The 22,012-nt window shown below is 40.2% G+C and overlaps 1 protein-coding gene across 1 annotated transcript in view; it reads left to right on the plus strand.

Annotated features, from left to right (window-relative positions):
- The first annotated feature begins 2,400 nt into the window (after positions 1-2,400).
- The window catches only part of itpka (inositol-trisphosphate 3-kinase A), a 112,214-nt gene continuing 92,602 nt past the window's right edge, over positions 2,401-22,012 (plus strand). The window contains exons 1-6 of the mRNA XM_059649291.1: positions 2,401-3,360; positions 12,095-13,194; positions 14,362-14,725; positions 17,672-17,726; positions 19,242-19,350; positions 21,628-21,707. Of these exons, the coding sequence (XP_059505274.1) occupies positions 2,709-3,360; positions 12,095-13,194; positions 14,362-14,725; positions 17,672-17,726; positions 19,242-19,350; positions 21,628-21,707 (2,360 nt within the window). The 5' untranslated portion in view covers positions 2,401-2,708. The remainder of the gene's footprint in view (positions 3,361-12,094; positions 13,195-14,361; positions 14,726-17,671; positions 17,727-19,241; positions 19,351-21,627; positions 21,708-22,012) is intronic.

The raw sequence follows: 22,012 nt of genomic DNA on the forward strand, positions 1-22,012 counted from the left end.
AGCCCTTCTTTGGGATCACATTTCCCACTTATATGCCTCAAGAGGATCAATTTTTGATCCTTCAGATAGGTCCTACAGCAATACCAGCAATGCCCAATGCTAGTGCCATAAAGATGATTCACCAGTCGTTATTGCAGGCAGGATATCACCCCTTTGGGGCCAGAATACAGTGGGAGGTCTCAACATTGTCTGGGTAACTGCCTGACACCTTTCAGAGTAGCTTTGGACTTCCAGTATAAAGGTGGTTTCAGCATTCACCAGCTCACCAGTCATTGCCACATTATCCTGACCCACTTGCTGGAACTACATTCTGCCCATTAACCCCGCATCACGTCATTCCCCTCCATGAGACAAGTGCTTCCCAAACCTTCTCCCATGACTTCATTTGAAGGACTAAAAGTTGTTGAACTCCAAGTCAGAGCCATGAGTGCATGGCGAGATTGACGGTCGGGGAGGATTTTGGTTTATGAACTGAACAGATGTTGGCATCATATAAGGCATCAGTCACTGACTCTATCTCTGTCTGTCTTATACACTCACTCACACTCTCTCTTTCTCATTCACTCACTCGCACTTCGACTCATCTGTCAAAATACAAAATATTCATTTCCCCGCACTCCTCTCTCCTACACTCACTCACTTACTCATTTGTCTCTCTTTCACTCTGTCATACGTAATAATTTACTGACTGTTACACACACTCACTTACTTTGTTTCACTTATTCTTATTCTCACATACCTAGTCTCTCACTCATTCTCTCGCTCTGTATCACATATACTATCTTTCATACTGACTCATACTCTGTCACATATTCACGCTCTCATTCATACTTCTTACACACTCTGTCTCTCATTTAGTTTCTGTCACACGTTCAAATTCCGTCTTGCTCTTACTTTCTGTTTTCCAAGTGCCATGCTATTAAATCTTCTACAAATGATGTTCGCATCAAGCAAGACAGGACTTCATTAAGAAAGCCAAAGGCAGCCATTGATACCAGTTGAGAGCTTAGACACTGTCAAGCAGTATTTTGAGGTGGTCAGGGTCAGAATTCTGCTTTCATCAGGGATAAGGAGCCGAATGTTCGGCTGCCACCAGCCACCTTGACTCTTGGTACTGCATTGTGGTTTGTTTGCTCCTGAAATGACAGAAGATGTGTATTAGGGAAGGTGAAAAGTAGGCAGCACAGCTGTTAGTGCTGGTGCAGTTGGGAGAAAGTGGCGAATTGTTCCGCATGAGTGAGGACGCAATGGTATGAGGTGAGTGAGAGCAAAGGAGGGAAGGTGTTGCAGGTAATAATGGGTGCAGTAGAGCATGAGCCTTAGTGGGAGGTTGGTGCCATACTGAGGAGTATGAGGTGCCAAAGAGACAAGGGATACTTACCCTGGCAGAGTGGTGAAAGTTGTTGACCAGACAGAAGCAGTCCATGCATTAGGAGCTCCAGATTTGTGTCTGCAAAGCAGGACATCATATTCCTCTTATCTGCTGCAGCTACGGAAAATGTCATGAACCTCGCAGGGCAGCTCCTATAGCACTTGACCAGATGCATAATGGTATTTTAAAGATGGCACTGGTATCAGCATTGATGGTCAAGATTATCCCAGCAGTGGCATATTCCACTGGGTATGACGACTGGTAGAATTGGGCTAGCATAGGACAAGACTGTCAGCATACGAGCAGGTAGATAACTAATAAGGTGAGTTGTTAAGAAAACACCAGGGCCTTGCAAGGAGAGACCTCCTGTGAAACGCCATGAAGTTTACAAGCCAAAAAACTGTAAGATTCAACCCCATTGACCAAAGGAACCACATGAATCGATATATTGATAAAAAGGCAGAAAAGTGGGAGCTACAATTCTCGGTTGTTAATTTTTCTTTCTTGTTTTTATTGCTGGTCATGATTTTTGACAACACAAGTTTTCAGTAGTTTCTGTGACATGTATTCTTCAGATAGTAGTTGCTCTGGTGGTTGATTCTTGTAAGTGCTGTACCTCTCATAATGTGTAATACTTTCAAAGAAAATAATTCTATAATACGAAATGTTATCCTGGAATCCTCAGTCACATGGCCCAGGCCTTCTCTCTCTTATCGGAAAACTGCAGAAAACAAGAGCTGTCAAAAGCCAGTGTGGAATGCCCTTCACAAGTGAGTGTCATTTACAGAGTTTTAAAAGTACTGAAAACAATTTGAAAGTGAAAATGTTTTCTGGTATGCTGTGTAGATAGGTTCGGTTGTATTAATGTAGGGGAGGGTCCTTCAAATACATACATTAATTACTTTTCCTTTAAAAGATATTGATGAATCACAGGATAATTATGACATCAGAGCATATACACCCATTCATACAGATTATGATATAATGTGACTCAGCATTATACATACTCAGTAAAGCTATACATTGTTACATAAGCAATTTTGGTTGGTTTTGATAACCTTGCTGACTATATCCTACAGGTTTTTTTTGATTGCATAAATGTGATGGAACTTCCATACAAAATCTGATCTTGAGTTAATTTGAGAGCATTGTTTTTAGGGGTCAAATAACCAATCTTCATCATTCAAAAATTGAAATTCAGCTATAAAGCTGCAAGTTTTTTCAGAAAAGTTTCTTCAGCGCCTAAGTAGCATCATTAAGAAACAGTTAAAAAAGATTGTTACTTCATACACAATGTGTTCAAGTATAACCGACTTGCAACATCATCTCCATCTAAATGTCGACTGACAGTAAAGGTCGAGTTCTAGGTGATAACAGAGAGAAAACTTCAAAGATGAGCATTGAAAGAGCTCCAGGATACTCTGCCTCACTGAATAAGATATATTCCCGTAAAATGATTCTTCAGAAACCCCCTCGTAAGAAGATGTCTGCAATTCATTCTCACAATGATACATATAGCATTATCCAACCCATGGGCGAGGGAGTATATGGGGAGGTGGCCTGCTGTCGCAAAAGAAGCACTGGTCAGTTTGTTGCTATTAAGACTGTAAAATATGATAGCTGCAGTGCGACAGAAGTCAGAATGTTGAAAATCTTGCAAGATGTGGATGCAGACAAGTTTCATATTGTAAAACTTCTTGAATATTTCCATAGAAATGCAAAGTCTTACCTTGTATTTGAACTATTGGAGCAGAACTTGCAGGACTTCCAGAAGTCTAACAACTTTGCCCCTCTCCCTGTTAAGCATGTTCGAACCATTGCCTTACAGCTGCTGAAGGCTTTGGAAAAGCTTAAGGATATGTCTATTATCCACACAGACATCAAGCCAGACAATATCATGTTAGTAGAACACATGCGATTTCCTTTCAGAGTTAAACTGATAGATTTTGGCTCAGCCAGTATACTACCGGAGGTTCAGCATATTCAAGGTATATATTTAGATTATTCATTTCTTAATAACTCTGATATTGAATTTCTGGATTTGTTTAACTTCTCTATGGAAGCAAGAAAATATTCAGACAATTTAATTTATTTTATTTCTGTATTCTTCCATACTCATTGCAGAAAATTTGGCCCTTAGTGAAGTATGGTAATCCTCTAGTATCTTGACAAAATAACTGTTCTTATTCTTTCAACTTGAAGAAAGTGCTTGTGGACTTTGGCCAAGTCCAAATTGTCCTCAAAACAATTGAGTTTTCAAGGGAGAAGACAAGTTACTGGATTAAAATGGAAAAGTTATACATTCTTCCCTGTAGCTATCCAGTGGAAGCTGGTGACAGTTGCAGTGTCAATACTGTAACCAGGCTGAGCTAAGTAACATTAACTAAAGATCAAACCTGTGACCTCCTCTGTCGCATAATTTCATGTCATGTGTTGAAGTGCCTTAATCCAGCAGCTGTCAGGGAAACCGTGACATTTCTTGCAAGTAAACCAATTATATGTGATAATTGAAATTCATTGTTTATGTGCGGTAGTTTTATTTATAACTAAGTGCCTTAGCAATCTCATTGTTTTGCTGCTTTTCCTGTTTCTAACTTGATGAATTGATTCTTCTCTTTCTAACCGGTTTACAAGTTGCAATTTTGTCAGCATCTCTAACGTTTCTGATTCCTTTCTACTGACTGGTTCAGTGATTATAACGTTTCCAAATAGTTTTTACTCTGTATCATTGGCTTAATCATTCAAATGTTCCTGACAGGTCCAAAGATTCTATTTTTCTTCAGATTGGCTTATTGACTCCATTACTTCTTGTAACGCATGGGTTGAAGTTGAATATTTTGACCAGAGAGCAGGAAACTTGATATTGGACTGAACCACAATGCCATATTATAGTGGAAAGTGGAACTCCACCCTTCAGTAGGCAGAAGCCCTGCCATCTTGAGCTGGTAGGCAATCCAATTGGCCTGCAGCTCCAGCGATCTCAGCAGTAACAAGAAGTCAATAGTGGACTCTGCTGGGAATGCAACCAGTACCAATAAAATGGCCTAATGAATTGCAGAGTTTGTAAGTTAGCGGTATAGCAGTAAATATTTGGCTCAGCAATGATGGTAGCAAAGGATATTGGTTTTGAAGGTCAGGTTGATAAGAGGAAATGAGTGTGTTATCCTTGAGAGAATGTTTCTAATGCATAAAGGACAGCATCACTGAAGATAGTAACCTCCCCTCCTACTCTTTCAAAAATATGTCAGTCTAATATAGCACAGGCAGTGTATTATTCAAGTCACTAGGTTTGTTAACAAAGACACAGTATTTTGAAGATTTTTGTCCTGCAGACATCTGGAAAATTCAGACAATGTTAATTTAAGGGAAAAAGGTAATATTTATGTTTATGAGAAGAAAGTTGGCAAGTGAATTCTGATTAGTAGAGATTGCCATAGAAAATTTAGTAGTTAATGACAATTAGCAGTTAGCTTTCAGGTTTTGCAGTCTACTTTGAAACAGTAAAAGTATGTACAAGAGCATGAACACTGCACCTCAGCAAAAAGGGTATAGCCTTGTTTGAAATTTGAACTAAATTTAGCTGTTCAATGTCTGTCATTATTAACTGGTACATTATCTCAATCTGTCCAGACATGTGAATGGCACCATCAGTATCATGATGGCTTGAGCAATGGCCACTCTCATGCTTATGTGGCTTCAGCTGTACTTTTCCTCAGTGTCAGTGGCAGAAATTCTCATGTCTTTAGAGGGTAGATCTTATTTCCAAAACACCATCCACTGGCTTTCCTTGGAGGTGTAAATATCTTTAGGAGACCTGACTGCTGCGGAATGAAGACATTATTGAAGGTTTTAGAATATGATCCACAAACATGCATTATAACCTTTCAGTCATGGCATATCGCCTGAATATGAATGGAGTACAATTATAACAATAGATCATATCCCCAAATTACTTATGAACATGGGGTTTCTCCTAATAATCAAGAAAGTTCAATGAATTGATGGTGCCTGAGCTGCTGAGTGTTGTAATTCCTTTTGCGCTTTAAGTGTGATCCTTGTGGTGCCAGTCACGCTGCACTGGTTCTACATTGAAGTGGCAGACATTGATTACACATGATGCATCTGTTGGAGATGCCTGGCACCCAGTCTTCAGTATGACAGTTCTGTGAGGTGGCAATATTACAATACTAAACCACACTCGGAGCATGAACTGGTACCTAGAATGATTATTCTTCTTCCTGCAGCACTAGAGCCACGTTTCTTGAGCCACCCACAGGTACTGACTTCTTTCCAGGCTCTCTTTTTCAGTTGGAATGGTCTCTTGATACCATCCATAGGGAAAAGTAGCAAAACCTGGATAATATCCAGACTTAGGCTGATATGTGGCTTGTGCCACACAAGTGCCAGGCAGTGACCATTACCTAAAGAGAGTTTCTAGCCATGATGCTTTGACTTTCAACAGCATTATCATTGCAGAATCCACCACTATCAACATTCTGGGGGTCATTAGTGACTAGAAAGTTACCTGGACTCACCACGTAAATACCGTGGCTACAAGAGGAGGTCAGAGCTAGGAATCCTAGCAATGAGTGACTCTGCTCCTGACACCTCAAAGCCTGTCCGTAATCTACAAGGCAAAGGTTGGGAGTGTGATGGAATCATCTCCACTTGTCTGGATGAGTGCTGTTCCAAAAGTATTTAAGAGGCTCGACCATTCCAGGAAAAAGCAGCCCATTTGATTGGTACCACATCTATAAATATTCACTCCATCTACATGATGCACTGCAGTAATTCATAAGACTGTTTAGATAGTTGTTTCCAAATCCACAACTGCCACCATATAGTTATAGACAAGGGAAGATACACAAAAACTCCAAAATCTGCAAGTTCTCCTCCAAGCCACTTACTATCCTGATTTGAAAGTGTATCACCATCTCTTTAATACCACTGGATAAAAGTCCTGAAACTCCCTTGTTAACAGCATTGTGAGTGTCCCTATACTGAATGGATTGTAACAGTTCAAAAAGGCAAAGCACCACTACCTCCTCAAGGGCTGGACAACAACTATTGTTGTTTAGTTAATAGTAGACAGGATTCACTATTGGATGGCAGTCCAAAAAAAAACAAAGTCCTGATGGATTTGATCGTGAGCTTATAGGGTGAGCCTTTCTTCAAAGGCATTCAGTCATGCCTGCTTGAGGGATTGTCATCAGGACATCAAATAGGTCTGAGAGCCATGACCAGCCCCTTCTGCAGCCCCCACTTGGACCCACTTTTAGCCTGTGTGCCTTCAATGATCCAGGGCTTCTGATACATACAACAGCTACCACCTCTCCCACTGTCACTGACAGCAATAGAGAGGTGGCAAGCCTGGATGCTGGGATTTCAGATCCCAGGACCCTTAATCTTGGGAAGGCTTGATGGGCATAATTATAGTAGGCCACAAGGTGGGGAAATTCATTATACTAAGCGGGCACAACAAACAAATCCTTTTGGGTTGATAGGATTTCCTCATTAAAAGGCACTCGGTGCTTGATCCAAAGATGTAGTACCCCGTGAAATAACTCCATGAAGGCCAGTATCCTGTTACCAAGTCACCTTTTATTTACACATGCATGGTACATGACAGTGACCCATCTAGCTCAGAGCTGCCCCTAGAGTAAGTAGAACCCCTGACATTCCTATTTATATCTATCACCCAGGATTCCCTGTTGGGTCTATTAACCTGCTCCAGTCAGGGGAGTCATATTCTATGAGGTTCACCTTGCTGACCTTGTTCCAGTCACTACATCACTCCCTCTCTAAGTCCTGGGATGAAGACTTTTTTTAAATCCTGTAGCTTCTCCTGGGGCATTTCGCACCAGATTCGGTTCCTCTGACTCTGCCTCGGATACAAGCAGCATGTACCGGACCTAGCCTGCCTCTTGCGCTTGGAGTGTCTCAGCCAAAGCTCATGTTCTTCAGGCTTTGAGGCTGTGATATCTGTTGTGTCCATCTCCTCAGAGGTTTCTCTGACGCTAGGCAGAGGGGAAGAACCCATGGGTTCTGACAGCCATGCCAGGTTTTCTGATGGGCCAGGTATAGTTTGCTGCTGCCCTGTTTGCGAGGTTGTAGCTTTCATGTGATCCAAGTGCTTGCTAAGAATTGCCTCTCCTACCTAACCTTCTAAGTTAGGACTTGATCTTGTGTTGACTGAGCCTCTTTACACATGCAGAACCATTTGTGTTTTCGATAGTAAACTTCGTCCCTCTCACTTAGATGAATCTTGTGTCTGGTATTGGCATTCCTGATACTGTTTCACTACATTCCTTCCACCAACTTCCAGAAAGATCCGGTTTGAATTGAATTGATTTGATTTAGCTTTATTATCACATGCATGCAAAAAAAAAGTGAAAAGTCGCCACTTAGCATGCATCCTGTCTTTTTTAGCAACCCTGCTGGAGCTGTCCCTGTAGTTCATTGAGAGGTGGTCATATAATCAAACAGCAACTGGGACAGTTTGGTATTGAGTGAAGCTGTAGGCTGTTAGTTTAAGCCTGCCTTCAACATTTGAACTGCTGTTTCCTCCAGACCAACAGATGGCATGGAGCTGTCCTTACTTGCTGAATACCATTTAACTTCAGGAATTACTGAAATTTCTTGCTGGTAAATAACGGTCCATTGTCTGTGATCAGCACCTCCAGGAATCCATGTGTTGCCAAAAGATGCTTGCAACTTTTCAATCGTCATCATCCCCGCATGAACTCTGCACATCCAGCCACTTTGAGCGGGCATCCACAATGACTAAGAATATTGAGGCCATGAAAGAACCTGCATGGTCAACACGTAATTGAGTCCAGGGCTTACCTGGCTATTTCCATGAATTTGGGCAAGCTGCTGGCAGTAATTTTTGTCCTTGTTGGCACTCTAGGCAATGCCCTGCCAATGCTGGTATAGCAGCATCCAGTCCTGGCCACCAGACACAACTTCTCACCAACATCTTCATTTTGGAAACACTTGGATAATCCTGGTGGAGTTTAGCTTTGCTCATGCTTCCCACAATAACACGCCATCCTCTATGGTGATCTGGTCTCGCAGGGTCCAGAAAGGTTTCAATTCAAAGGTTTCAGTTCTGGTTATGATTGCCTTTGGCGTTTACCCACCAGCTGTTTTGGTTTACCATTACAGGACCATTTTGTCTCCACAGCCTGATATTGTCAGCGGTGACTGGAAGACAGTCCAGAAAGTTTAAAACCAGAACAGGCTCTTTCAGTGGCGGCACCACCAATGGTGTATCCATCAGTGGGAGGTGGCTCAAAGCATCCACATTTGCCACTTGGCCTCCCACATGGTGTTCCAACTTGTAATTGTACCACTCAGAATAAGAGCCCGCCTCTGAAGCTATGGGGGGCACAGCTCTGTCCTGTTCAAGATGCCCTCACAGGAATTTGTGATCTGTTACTATCACAAATTTACATCTGTAAAGCTACTGTGGAACTTTCTCACACCAAAGATGACTATTCAACCTTCCTTCTGTCCCTGTGCTTATCTTCGTTTGGCATCATTCCAAAGTCCAGGAAGCACACGCTATCAGGCGTTCCTCTCCACTGGACCAATGGTGAGCTAACACTACTCCAGTGTGTATGGGGAGGCATTGCATGTCTCGCTTGGGATTGTAGTGTGCCACCACCTTAGACAACAACAGCTGTGTCTTCACTTCCCTACATCTTGGCTGCGAGACCATGCCCAACGCTGATCTTTTTTCAATAGCAAATGTAAGGTTGCCAGGATGGAAGTGAGGTTACATATGAATTTTCCATTATAATTCACCAGCCTAAGAAAACATCCAAGCTCTGACACAGACGTGAGTTCTGTGAGCATAAATTTTTCTCTCCTAAGACATTCCCCTGCCCTGGAGAAACGTTTAAGCACTATTTCCAATTTCCTTAAATGATGTTTATTGGTCTTCCCAGTTATTAGTATGTCATCCAGGTAAATGATAGATGTTGGAAAATGTTCTCCATTGTCCACTGGAAAATGGCACAGGCAGAAGGGTCACCAGACCTGAAACGTTAACTCTGATTTTCTTTTCTTCACAGATGCTGCCAGACCTGCTGAGCTCTTCCAGCAACTTCTGTTTTGGTATAAACCCTTACGGATATTAATTGTAGCATACTTCTGGGAATCCTCATCTGATTCAGTTGCAGCTACACATTGTTCACGGTCAGCTTCATGAAGGACAGCCCACACCCCCCCCAACCCTATGCGAGGGATTGCGTATTTATCCAGCTTGCCATTTGTTTGAAATCCCCAAAAGGTGAACTGATCTGTTGGTACGACCAGTGTTGCCCATTTTGCAAACTGTACTCGTTTGAAGGCTACTTTGCTTTCCAGCCTCCTGGTTTCTGCATCTACTTCAGCCTGTAAGGAAAACGGTACTGGGCTAGTCTTGCAGAATTGTGGAGTTGCTTCTTGGTCAATGTTTATGGTGACCGTGGTCCTCTTCATAGTCCCTAGATCATCCTGAAAGACATCCAGCACTTCACTGAGGCAGCCATTTTATAATTGAAAAACACTGAGCCAATTAAATTGAATCTTTCTCACCCAATTTTGCCCCATCAAGCTTGGGGCTGAGACTGTTACTACAACTAGTGGTAACTAAACCAGCTGCTTCTCATAAAAGACTGGAACAGAGGTTGCACCCTTAATCTGTAGGGTTCCCGGGTATAGGTTCTCAGGCTGGCAAGGTCTCACACAAACTTAAGCATTGGTGTCCAGAGTAATTTTGGTCCCACAGTCACTGATACAGCTACACAGGTATTGATCTCCATTAGAACTGGGTGACTATTTAGCCAGGCATTTATTTTGATTGGTTCTGATTTGGACGTTGCTAAGCAGTTTAGCTATTCCAAACCAGCTGTAGACCAACTTCCCAGGGTATGCATTCTCCTGGATGCTGGTGTGTGACTTCTGTTACACAATTCAGGCCTAGTCTCAAGTCCACATACTGGCAGCAACTACAGTGACCTGCCAATCCTCGTGAAAATTTTTACCATTTAGCCAAGGCCTGGCTTTGTTTTTGGGTTTTGTAGTGGGCTGTTTCTCTGTTCAGGATATGACCTGAGTGAGACGATGCAGCTGCCCTCATTCAAGTGGAATTCCCCAAGTCCAGTCAGACAATCAAGGGTGTCCACTTCTGTTGTAATGTCCTGAAACTCATAACCTCCACTTGCCATGTTTTCTAATGATGAAACCATTTATAGTGCCTGTTTGGAATCCAGTTGGGCTTCAACCAGTAGCTTTTGCGTGGTTACATCATTAATCCCACGTACCATATGGTGTTCTCGCATCCTACTCTGGCCACCACTGAAATAACTTCAGAAAGGCCGATATCCCACCCCTGTTACCTTTTATTTACACGTGCATAGCACATGACACTGACCCAGCTATCTCTGAGCTGGCTCCTAGAAGAAGTAGAACCCTTGACACTCCTGTTTATATCTGTCAGCCAAGACTCCCTGATTGGACCAAATTAACAACTCTAATCAGGGAACTCATGTGCTGTGAGGTTCACCTGGCTAATTCTAATCACGACCCACTCTGCAATCTACTCCTTCTGTTATTCATCTGTGGCCACAGATCCAGTGATGATACTTACCCTCACGCTGGCAGTAGATTGATTGGCCAGCATCTCTCAGCAGCCAGGACTTCTGCCCCCAGGGTCCTCGATCTGAAAGAATCTGTGCCTGAGTGGCACTTAATTTGACAGATCTGCTTTTAAAGGAATTACACAGGGCTCCTGCCAGCTCTCTAACCATGGGGTCAGACCCCTGTAACCTCTTTTTAAATACTGTCCTGTTCTTGGGGATGCTCGGGAGGTCTAAGAAGATAAGATCTACTTTTATTTTTCACCCTGTGTGTGTATTTTCTGTTTGATGTTTTCCGAACTTCATTTCCAGGCACATGTACTGCCAGAGGATGCACATAAACCTCAGCTGCCCTGCTATGTACCCAGTGCACCAAATTCAAGCATGATCAGTTCAAAATGGTTCAGCATATTATGAAATATTTTGCCTGAAAAGTGCCAATAAGTCTGGGCTCAACGGGTTGAGATGAAGGAATAAAATCAATGCAGGTGTCCTTGCACAGAAATTTAGTGGATTTGTCAAACATGATGTCCCTCCGATATGTCCCTCTTGATCTTGCTTTTATTATTTCCTCCTTCAGGGTACTTTATAATGTTTTTACTACATCAAATGGAAAGGTTACTCCCTTATATATTTTTATGCTTTTTTTTCTCATCTGACTTACAAGTCTTTCTGCATTTTCGGCAGTTTTATGCTCCAGCTACATCAGGTTGAACCATCAAAAGTCACAATTAGGGAGGACTACAGCACAGAAGAAGACCTTCTCAGCCATCAAGTCTGTACCTGTCAAAAACAGCCACCAAATCCACTTTTCATTATTCCACAAATCTGTTACTCTAAATCCATTTTCCAGCAAACCTATACCAACATCTTGCCACAAAGCACTCCCACAATAGGGAGAGATGACTTATAGTTCATGACTCTCTATTGTTCTGTGCTTAGAACTACAATGTTGGTGTGCTTACATGCTGCAATAATACAAATCATAGTGCTTCGGGTCTGAAATTAATATATGGTTTCCCTCTATTTTTTGAAGAAAATTACTTTGTATAGATTCAATATTCTATAACATAAACATTTCATTTTCACTTTGAAGACCCATATATCCAGGCCAGATATTACAGATCACCTGAGATCCTCTTGGGATTGCCTTTCTGTGAAAAGCTGGATATGTGGTCCCTCGGTTGCGTTCTAGCTGAACTTCGACTTGGTAGCCCTTTATATCCGGGTAAGAATCAATATGATCAGGTCAGAATCATTGTTGAAACCCAAGGTCAACCCCACGACCAACTGCTCAACGAAGCAAGTAAGACTCACCATTTCTTCAAAAGAAATTCCTCTCCTTCTTCAGCCCGCCAGTGGCAACTTAAGTCATTGTCTGAGTATCAGTCAAAGATGTTTGCACAACCTTTGGAGCCAAGGAGACATACTTTAAAGTCACTAGATGATCTTGAAACATGCAGCATCATCAAAACATTGTCCCCAAATGGTGATGATATTGCTGAGTTCCATGATCGCAACAGTATGGTAGGTCTTGTGAAGAGAATGTTGAACTTTGATTCCAAGTATCGCATTTCTCCAAGACTTGCATTACAGCATCCATTCATCACCATGGAGGAACTGGAGAAAAATTATAAACATACAAAGTATTATGAGTTGTCCGTTCAAAGCGTCAATGCTGCTCGGAATTACGTTAGAACTGAAAATAACAAAAATAATTCTCACCAGCTACAGGAGTGTCATGGTAGAAATACTGCGTACCGCAAGAGCACACAGGACCAATCTAATCACAGTTACTCCTTTGGACAAATAGCCATTGTTAAAAGGGACAGTGTCACTCTTGGAGAGTCAAGAAGAATGCACAGACATATGATGCCACCTGGGGGAGCAAGCCATCTAGTCCATGAACACTTCACTCCATGCGCAGGGGATGCCCAACAGCCTCCTTATCCATATCAAGAAACTTGTCATCAGATCTCTTGGTCCGTACATAGGCACGTTACAGAATCAACACCAGGAAATGCTACTAACCCACCTCTGTCAGATCATTCATTTAACAATGTGATTCGACTTGATCTGAAGCCTGGTAAGGATAGAAACAGCAATAAGCATTCGATAGTCTTTACATCAATGAAAGAAGATCAAGAGAATGGGGACAACAAACCTGAAAATTACCCAAGATCTTCTGTAGCAGAGGTATGACATCTAGGAATCTATAAACAGTTGAAAATCCATTACTGGAATTTACTAAACAAATAAATATTATGCATATTAATCAATTTCTACACAAATGGAATATGTCAGCTATTAAGTGAAGGGAAGTTCATGATATATTTTTGTTTAAAAGTATAGTAAATTAATAATGATTCAATCATGCTAAGTAATGTAGTTTTCTGGAAGAGTAAAGTAAAGCTGTCACAACTGACAGCTTTTTGCCTCACACTCCTCAGTCAAAATTGAAGAAAGACAAATTTCAAAGGGAACAACAATTTGTACTGGAAGGGAAAATGGTTTTAACTGGTTGGCAAGTGGACTCTGATTGGTTGAAGTGTTGTCATGACGAATGTACGAGGTGACATTTGTCCCTGATTCGCAGCATGCTTGTAAAACTGACCACTGGGTCCTACATTGGATTCTGCAATTGGGCAACATGTATTTAATTTTTTAACAATTTAAGAATTACACTAACAACCATTACAATGCTATCACTGGGGCTCACCACAACACTTGCTTACACTTCTCAGAAACTACATATGTTGTGGCAATACTCAATCAATCAGAATCAACTTGCCTGGCTTGAATTTAAATGAAAGTTTATGAATACCTGTTTCCATGGCAACACCTTGACTAATGAAGAATCCACTTGCCAACTAATTAACAACCATTCTTCGTGCAGTAGAAATTGTTGTGGAGTTGTTTAGCTCAGTTGGCTGGTTTATAACGTGGGTTCAATTCCTGCACTTCCCTTCTCTCAATCTTATCCTCTCATATGAACTTTGGTGACCCTCTAATGAGAACATTCATCTTTTATTTCTTAGAAATTGTTGTTCTTTTTGAGATAGATATTTTTGTATTTCTGTTCTGAAGAATGCGAGATACAAACCTTCAACAGCATCTCTTCTTACATTAGTGCTCAATTTATACAATCATTGAAAAAGTACTCAATTTATACATCATCATGAAAAAGATACATCTTTTAAATGATGATATAACATTAGTTATGATAAATAGATGCATTATTTTCCAATCATTGCAGCAGAATTAATGGCAATTTCTTGGACATTAGTTGTTTCTTTTCCTGTATCAGTGAGACATTAATTGTTACTTTTCCTGTATCACTGGGTGTCTCTTTTTACTCAACAGGAAAAGCAAAATAAAGAAGCTCAAATAAAAGAGACATCAGCAGTACACCTGAAAAATTCTTTTGCAAAAGAAAATAATTCTGCACTGGCCACATCCTACACACATTCCAAGTGTAGTGGCATGAAGGCCCCGAAATGGGGGGATGCTACAGAGGTGGGATTCACAAATTCAGTTCAGAGGTACAGCACTTGTACTGGGACCAAACAGCACCTAGAGCCTGGGGTACATCTATACAAACAGCAGAATTTTATTTCAACGGGACCATGTATGTCACGCCCAAGACATATCGAAAATAAACCAAGCCTCATTGTGTCTGAGCAGGAACAGCTTAATAATGACCAAGCTGAAGAAAATGTAAAGAGTGGTAAGAATTATATTAGAGTTCAAACAATGTATTATTCTTTAGAAAATTTATTGGTCCAACCCGTCTGTGCCAACCAGATATCCTAAATAAATCTAGTCATATTTGCAAGCATTTGGCCCATATCTCTACAAGCCCTCCATCATCAAAAGCATTTAAGTGTAAATGTACCAGCCTCCACCACATCTTCTGGCTGCTTATTCCATACACACGCCACTCTATATGAAAAAGTTATCCCTTTTAAACCTTGATAATGGGAACTGCAGATGCTGGAAAATCCAAGATAACAAAGTGTGGAGCTGGATGAACACAGCAGACCAAGCAGCATCTCAGGAGCACAAAAGCTGACGTTTCGGGATGAAGGGTCTAGGCCCGAAACGTCAGCTTTTGTGCTCCTGAGATGCTGCTTGGCCTGCTGTGTTCATCCAGCTCCACACTTTGTTATCCCTTTTAAACCTTTCCCTTTTTACCTTAAATCTATGCCCTGTAGTTTTGGACTCTTCCATCCTGGGGAAAGGCCTTGTTTATTTACCCTATCCATGCCCCTCTGATTCTACAAACATCTAATAACGTCACCCCTCAGCTTCTGGCACTCTAGGGAAAATAGCCCCAGCCTATTCAGCCTCTCCCTAAAGCTCACACCCTTCAACCTGGCAGCATCCTTGAAAACTTTTTCTGAACCCTTCCAAGTTTCACAACATCCTGCAGCAGGAAGACTAAAGTTGAATGCAGTACTCCAAAAGTGGCCCAACCAATGTCCTGTACAGGTGCAACATGACCTCCCAACTCCTATAATCAATGCACTGACTAATAAAGGCAAATGCACCAAATGCCTTCTTCACTCCCTTTTCTACCTGCATCTCCACTTTCAAGGAGCCATGAAGCTGTACTTCAAGGTCTCTTTGTTCAACAACACTCCCCTACCCTGATTTATCATTTTAAAATGCAGCACCACACATTTGTCTGAATTAAACTCTTCCTGCCCATCTGATCAAGGTCCTGTTGTACCCTGAGATAACCTTCTTTGCTGTTCACTATACCTCCAATTTTGGTGTCACCTCTGAACTTACTAACCATGTCTCCCATATTCATATCCAAATCATATATGCAAATGATGAAAAGTAGTTGGCCCAGCAGTGATCCTTGTGATTCACCCCTGGTTACAGACCTCCAATCTGAAAAGCAACCCTCCACCACCACCCTCTTCTGCTTTTGAGCCAGTTCTGTATCCAAATGGATAGTTATGTTAATAGAAGTGCAAAGATCTGGTTAGATCCCTATTTACAGAACTGCAATGATTTCAAGGATAGCTTTGAAGGCACTGCAATTCAGATTCAACAGAATGATATGAGGGATAAAGGATTTATAATGAGGCCAGGTTTCAGATTGGCTTATATTCCTTTATGGATAGAAAATTAAAGGTGACCTAAATGAGATAATTAAAGAAATAGAAAGAGAAAAACTATTTGTTTGGTGGAATAGTTCGAAAAAGAGATAATAATCACAAAACCAGAATTGGATTACTTAGGGATTATGGCTGGAAACACATTTTATTCACAGAAAAGACAGTGGCATTCCGGAATTCTCCCTGTAATGCCACTGAAAATAACAAAACTGAATTTGAGTGGGTGTTTTTTGACTAAAGGTTGCCTTACAAAGGCAGAGTAGATAGTTTAACTCCACAAATCCATCTTGATCTACTGGAATCATGGAACAGATTTGAAGGGCTTATTGGCCTGCCCTTATTTGATTATACCGACATCAGTTCTATGTCATGCATAGGATGAGTGTTATATCGCTTGACCTCAAAACTATAAAACTCAATCTATTAGGATATTATTTGTTATATTACATTAGAATGGAGGTTTCAAAATCCATCTTGATCCTTAACTTGAAAACAACTTATGTTACTTCTTGATCCTAATTGTAAGTTTCTGCTTATGTAATGCCATTGTACTTTTACCCCGATACTTGAGTTTTCCAACACGATCTGACATTCTAATCTCCTAAAGTTTGATATCAATTAAAATCCTACTATTTTAAGTATGCACTCTCATTGCCATTCATTCACCAGCTTGTGCTTCCTACTTCCCATATAATCAATTGTCAAAGAATTGCACTGAAAGAAAACCACTGAAAAAAGACTAACTTGTGTTTATATTATTTCTGAGTTTGGAATATTAATGCACACAAATTAGAAATCAGTGCACTTCCAAGTAATCCATAATATGGAGCATACTTCAGAAAAATGTTTCACAATTATGATCTAAAGCTGGTTTCCCTTGCTTAGTTGCTGATATACAGAATGCCAATTTTTTTTACTTCTTTGGATATTTTTCAGATATTAGAGAACACTTGTACTGTTCCTCGCCAAACAGCAGCAGCGGACCTAGATTAGGTGTCAATAAATGTTTGGACAATCATGCACAGCATATTTCTGAGTCTATTAAATATACTTCCACTGAATATAACATCCTTGATTTTATACTTCAAAAAACTGTGTTTATTCCATTTTGGTATCACTGAGCCTCTTTTTTTCATACTGATGTACCCAGGGCCTTTATTTTATCGCAGTATTTGAGAGCTACATTTTCCATGCTGATATCCCTGATTCTCTCTGCCCATGTTTGTCTTCCTGAGCCTCTTACTATAATGATGTTCAGGAGCTTCTCAATTTCAGCATTCACATTCCCCGAGTTTTTCAGCGTCCCACAGCTCTTATTTACTTGGTGAGCTCACAGTTCCTAACTAGGCTTTCCAATATTTCCTTTCTGAATCCTTCCCGCTCTTTTCCACAATTTTGATGAAGATACGGATTAATTCCATGCATCTATGAAATCATGTAATTACATGGTAATTAAATAGTAAGAATCATGAGTCAGAAGTTGTTTTTCAACAACGTTATCAATAGCATTTATTATATTTATTTTTCCAATGACTATCTACTAGGAACTAGGCGGATCAGAGTTATATCAAGACATATATCGAGGAGTGAAATTATCAGGTCAGCATTAAAACTTAAAATCTTTTTAAAAAATTAAGCATATTCCCATTGCCAATGTTATGAAGATAGGAGAGGGGATTAATCTATTGGTACATTTGAGAAATAAAAATGGCGACCTGTTGTATCAAATAGCCAGCCTAAAATGTTGCCCCAAACTGGCATAACTGGGCCCATGTCTGCAGTAGAACAATATTAATTAGGCCAAAAGGGTGCTTCCAGCCTTGTGCTTTAGCTTCCTTGAGTTATGCTGCAAGTTGAGGGCCCTCCCAGAAAGCCAGCAGTAATGTCACAAGCACATTCCATAAGAACTGAAGATGTTTGAGTACAGAAGGTAACCCTTGTTGCTCATGCATTTACTTTCACCAGGGTAATCACTGAACCTTAAGAGCAGCAGCCAAAATTCCTACTACTTGTAGCCAGAAGTTTGGTTGTAGGCTTCCCAATTGAATGCCTTTCAGGGATGAGAATGTATCCTGGTATGTATGTTCATCATCAGGCATGTGAATTGTGGGCTTTTGTTCACAGCTACATACACTTGAAGTCATTTTAAAGTGTAATTTAGTTTTCAGGCTTATGTCTATAAATGACAACGTTATAGAGTAAAGCAATTGGAAGTGTTAGTTAGGTTTGAAGAAATAAATATGCACTCCTTTAAAGGACGCAGGTCAAGCTGAAGTTTACAGTTGTAAATCCTACGTGAGATTTACCTGCATCAAATGGGCTGCAGCAATTCACAAAGGCAACTCACACTCACCTCCGCAAGAACAACTATGGTTGGGCAATAAATGCTGGCTCACCAGTGATGTCCACTTCCCATGATTGAATTTTTTTTTAAAAGGTTATATGGATGCATTGGTAAAGATATGCAGAGAACTAAAGCAAGGAAATTATATAAAACTTTAGCTGGACATTGTATCCCGTTCTGGACAGTATACTACAGAAAGGATGCCAAAGCTTTAGGTAGGGCGCAACAGTGATTTACGAGAATGGGATGACAGGTATGTGGGGAGACCTGGAAATTGGCTTTATTTCCCCTAGACCAGTGGAAATTAAGGTAGACATAACAAAGAAGTTCTGAGTCATGGAGAATTTTGATGTAGTAAGTAACTGGAAACTGTTTCCAGTGATGGTAATCAATGGTAAACGGAGGAGATAGACTTAAAGTAATTGACAAATAAATCAGAAACAAGACTTTTTTTTAAACACAGTGATTTGTTGTGGTTGTGAATGCATTGTCTACTAGGCTGGCAAATAACTTGCAAAAGTGAATGAGATACATAATTGGAACGGAGAAATTTGCAGGGTTTAGTGGAAAAACATTGAAATAGTTTAACTGGAGAACTCGTAACAGGAGCTGATATAGACATAATGGACAGAATGACCTCCCTCTGTACTATATAATTTCAAGGCAGTGATCCAGTGACATATGAATTTCACTAGCAAATATATAAAGGTGTATAACGATTTTGTGTGAATCAAGTCATTTACAATTGTTTTTAATTTATTTTATTTCAGTTGCATAGCAAGAAAACAATTGCTCTCAGAGGATTGTGGAGAGAATGAAAGCAAAAATGTGCACTTGGAAAACACTCATCCAAAACAAATTGCCAAGAGGCACAATCTGGTGAGATTATTAGCCCTTCATCTACATAAAGTCCTGCTTCAACAACACTAGGAGTACTGTGAGAAGCTACAGACTCACACCTTTGTAAAAGATGTGCTGTAGGCATTTGCAAACTGTGGGATACAGGACGAGATATTTAGGTTGCAAATTCTGAGACAGCAATAGCAGCCATGAAACTCTGAGTTTCAAGGCTGCAAAGCCCTTTTAAATTTTTGTGTTTTTACAATATTAATGGGTTCAGTTTACCATCCGTCCTCGGAGGCCAAATTGCTGCTACAAGCCACAGCCTATTTTTTAAAAAAAGGTGGCTCTTTGCTTTTCTGAGGGTGAACCCAGCAGTTTTAAATCTCTCCAGTCACTCGCGGATAATAACTTTCAACATTATCCCACCATCAAAAACTATTTCCCCATATTCCAGTTTAACAACTCTCAACACTCACTACTCACAAAGTTTCCACCTCTCTTCTTGCCACCCCCCCCCACCCTCCAATTTTCACTTCAGGGCGACACAAAATCTGAGGCAGTAAAATAGGGCCACACTGGGAAAGATTTTTGGAAGCGCTGATATACCAGCATCAGAACGAGATTGAAGATTTGGAATGACACTCCAAAGAGTCTTAGAGAAGAGTTTACAGAAATTAGTAGTATATTTTCATGAACTGAGAAGGTTAAAATGTAACTTGATTGAAGCTGTCAAAATACTAAGGGAACTCACAGGAAACTTTCCACCAGTTAAGGAGATTTAGGATTAGGAGACTTAGAGATATTGGAGATCACGTCTAAAAATGAAGGGCTTCAGAAATTTGAAACTCTCTTTTACGAAAATCTTAAGATGCTCGGTGACCTGTTAATTTTAATGGCTAGATTTTTACTTACCAAATGTATGAAGGGACATAGGAAGTCAGGTCACAGATTAAGCATGATCTCACTGAAAGATTGATCATGAGAAACAAAATGCCCGACTCGTGTCATGAGCCCTGCAATTTCTGACAGATTAAGGAATACTCCTTTCTCCTAAACTAAGATATTTTGTTTGTTTCAACTCATACATCACAGTCACAAAAAAAACCATTTCTGTATAATGCAATTAATCATAGAGTCATAGTCATAGAGAGTCATAGAGTCCCACAGCATGGAGGCAGGCCCTTTGGCCAAAATTGTCCATGCCAACCAAACTGTCCATTCACGCTATCCCCATTTCCCTGCACTTGGCCCATTTGCTACTAAACCTTCCCTGTCCATGTATTCATCCAAATACCTTTTAAATGTTGTTAATGTACCAGCTTCAAACACTTCCGCTGGCAGCTTCTTCCATATGTGTACCACTCTCTGCATAAAAAGGTAGCCCCTCAGATTCCCATGTATTCTTTCCCCTCTTAACTTAAACTGATGCCCTTTAGTCCTCAATTCCCCAACCCTAGGAAAAAGACTGATTGCATGTATTGGAGCAACAATAAATTACTAAATAAATATTTAAACAGACTACTTTTATCTTGCATGTGAAAATAAAAGTCTGTTGTTGCATTGTTATCTCTTCACTGTTTAATGATTTATTTACATTATACATTTGCTCCATTTCTGATTTGTCTTTTGTTCTTATTCATTATTATTATTAAAAATCTGCTTCTTGTTCTGTCTTCCTTCTTTCACTGAATATTTAGATGTGGCAACAATATTATGAAGTGTTTATGATTGACAGAAAAGTAGGCTCCTGCTCCAAAGTACTGTGTGCAGATGTGAAATAAGATCTCGATCAGGCTCACCTTTGATGCATAATGCCACAGTAACCTAACAATTTGTTGTCAGCATATTTGTTTCATAAACTGTGTGATTAATTATCCAGCATGACAAGTGATGCGCAAATTCGCTTTCTGAACCTGAAGTCCAGGGTGAACTGGAATAATTGAAGATAGAATAAATAAAATCCTATAGCTGCTAGAATGATAACCTGTATCGGTATGGTAATAAGGAAATTGAGAAATGATGACCTAATATCAGTATGCCTGTGAGGGCATTAGGCTTCAATTAACATCAGTTTCATTGCAAAAATTAGCTAAGGTATTTAGCATCTGCTGCAGAAAATGTGTGTGTGGATGGCAGAAAGGGGGTGAAATAATCTGAAGAACTTCATTGATGGATATCCCACAGTAATTCATTGCCTGAGCACATCTGTGAAGTTCAATCACTTGGGTCCAACAGTGGAGAGCTGGAGAACTTCAGTCCAGTGTGAGAAGTGTTTACAATAATATTGTTGAAATACTTCCCTCCTGTCTATAGGGTTCAGAAACAGAAATTAATTCTTCACCAATGGAGATCAATGAAGCTGAAGATTTGGAGAGAGAGAAAATTCTAGATAAGTAAGTGTGACAATCATAGGATTTCATGTATAAGTCACTTAGACATAGTTGCACCCTTTTTGAGTTTCGGTTTTTGTTTGCTCTTATAATGAGTTTTGATGGAGTAAAAAAAGGAGAAACTGTCTTCAGGGGATATAATTAGAAAAACACAGCATGGAGGTGAATTTTCTTTATTCAGAAAGTTGATATGACATGAATTACACAGCCTGAAAGGTAAATTGAAGCAGATTCCATATTGACTTGTAAAAGCAAATTGGACATAGATAGTTCCCATTATCTCTGGACATAGATAGATGTTTTAATCA

Source organism: Stegostoma tigrinum, chromosome 10, assembly GCF_030684315.1.
Source record: "Stegostoma tigrinum isolate sSteTig4 chromosome 10, sSteTig4.hap1, whole genome shotgun sequence".
Taxonomy (NCBI): Eukaryota; Metazoa; Chordata; class Chondrichthyes; order Orectolobiformes; family Stegostomatidae; genus Stegostoma; species Stegostoma tigrinum.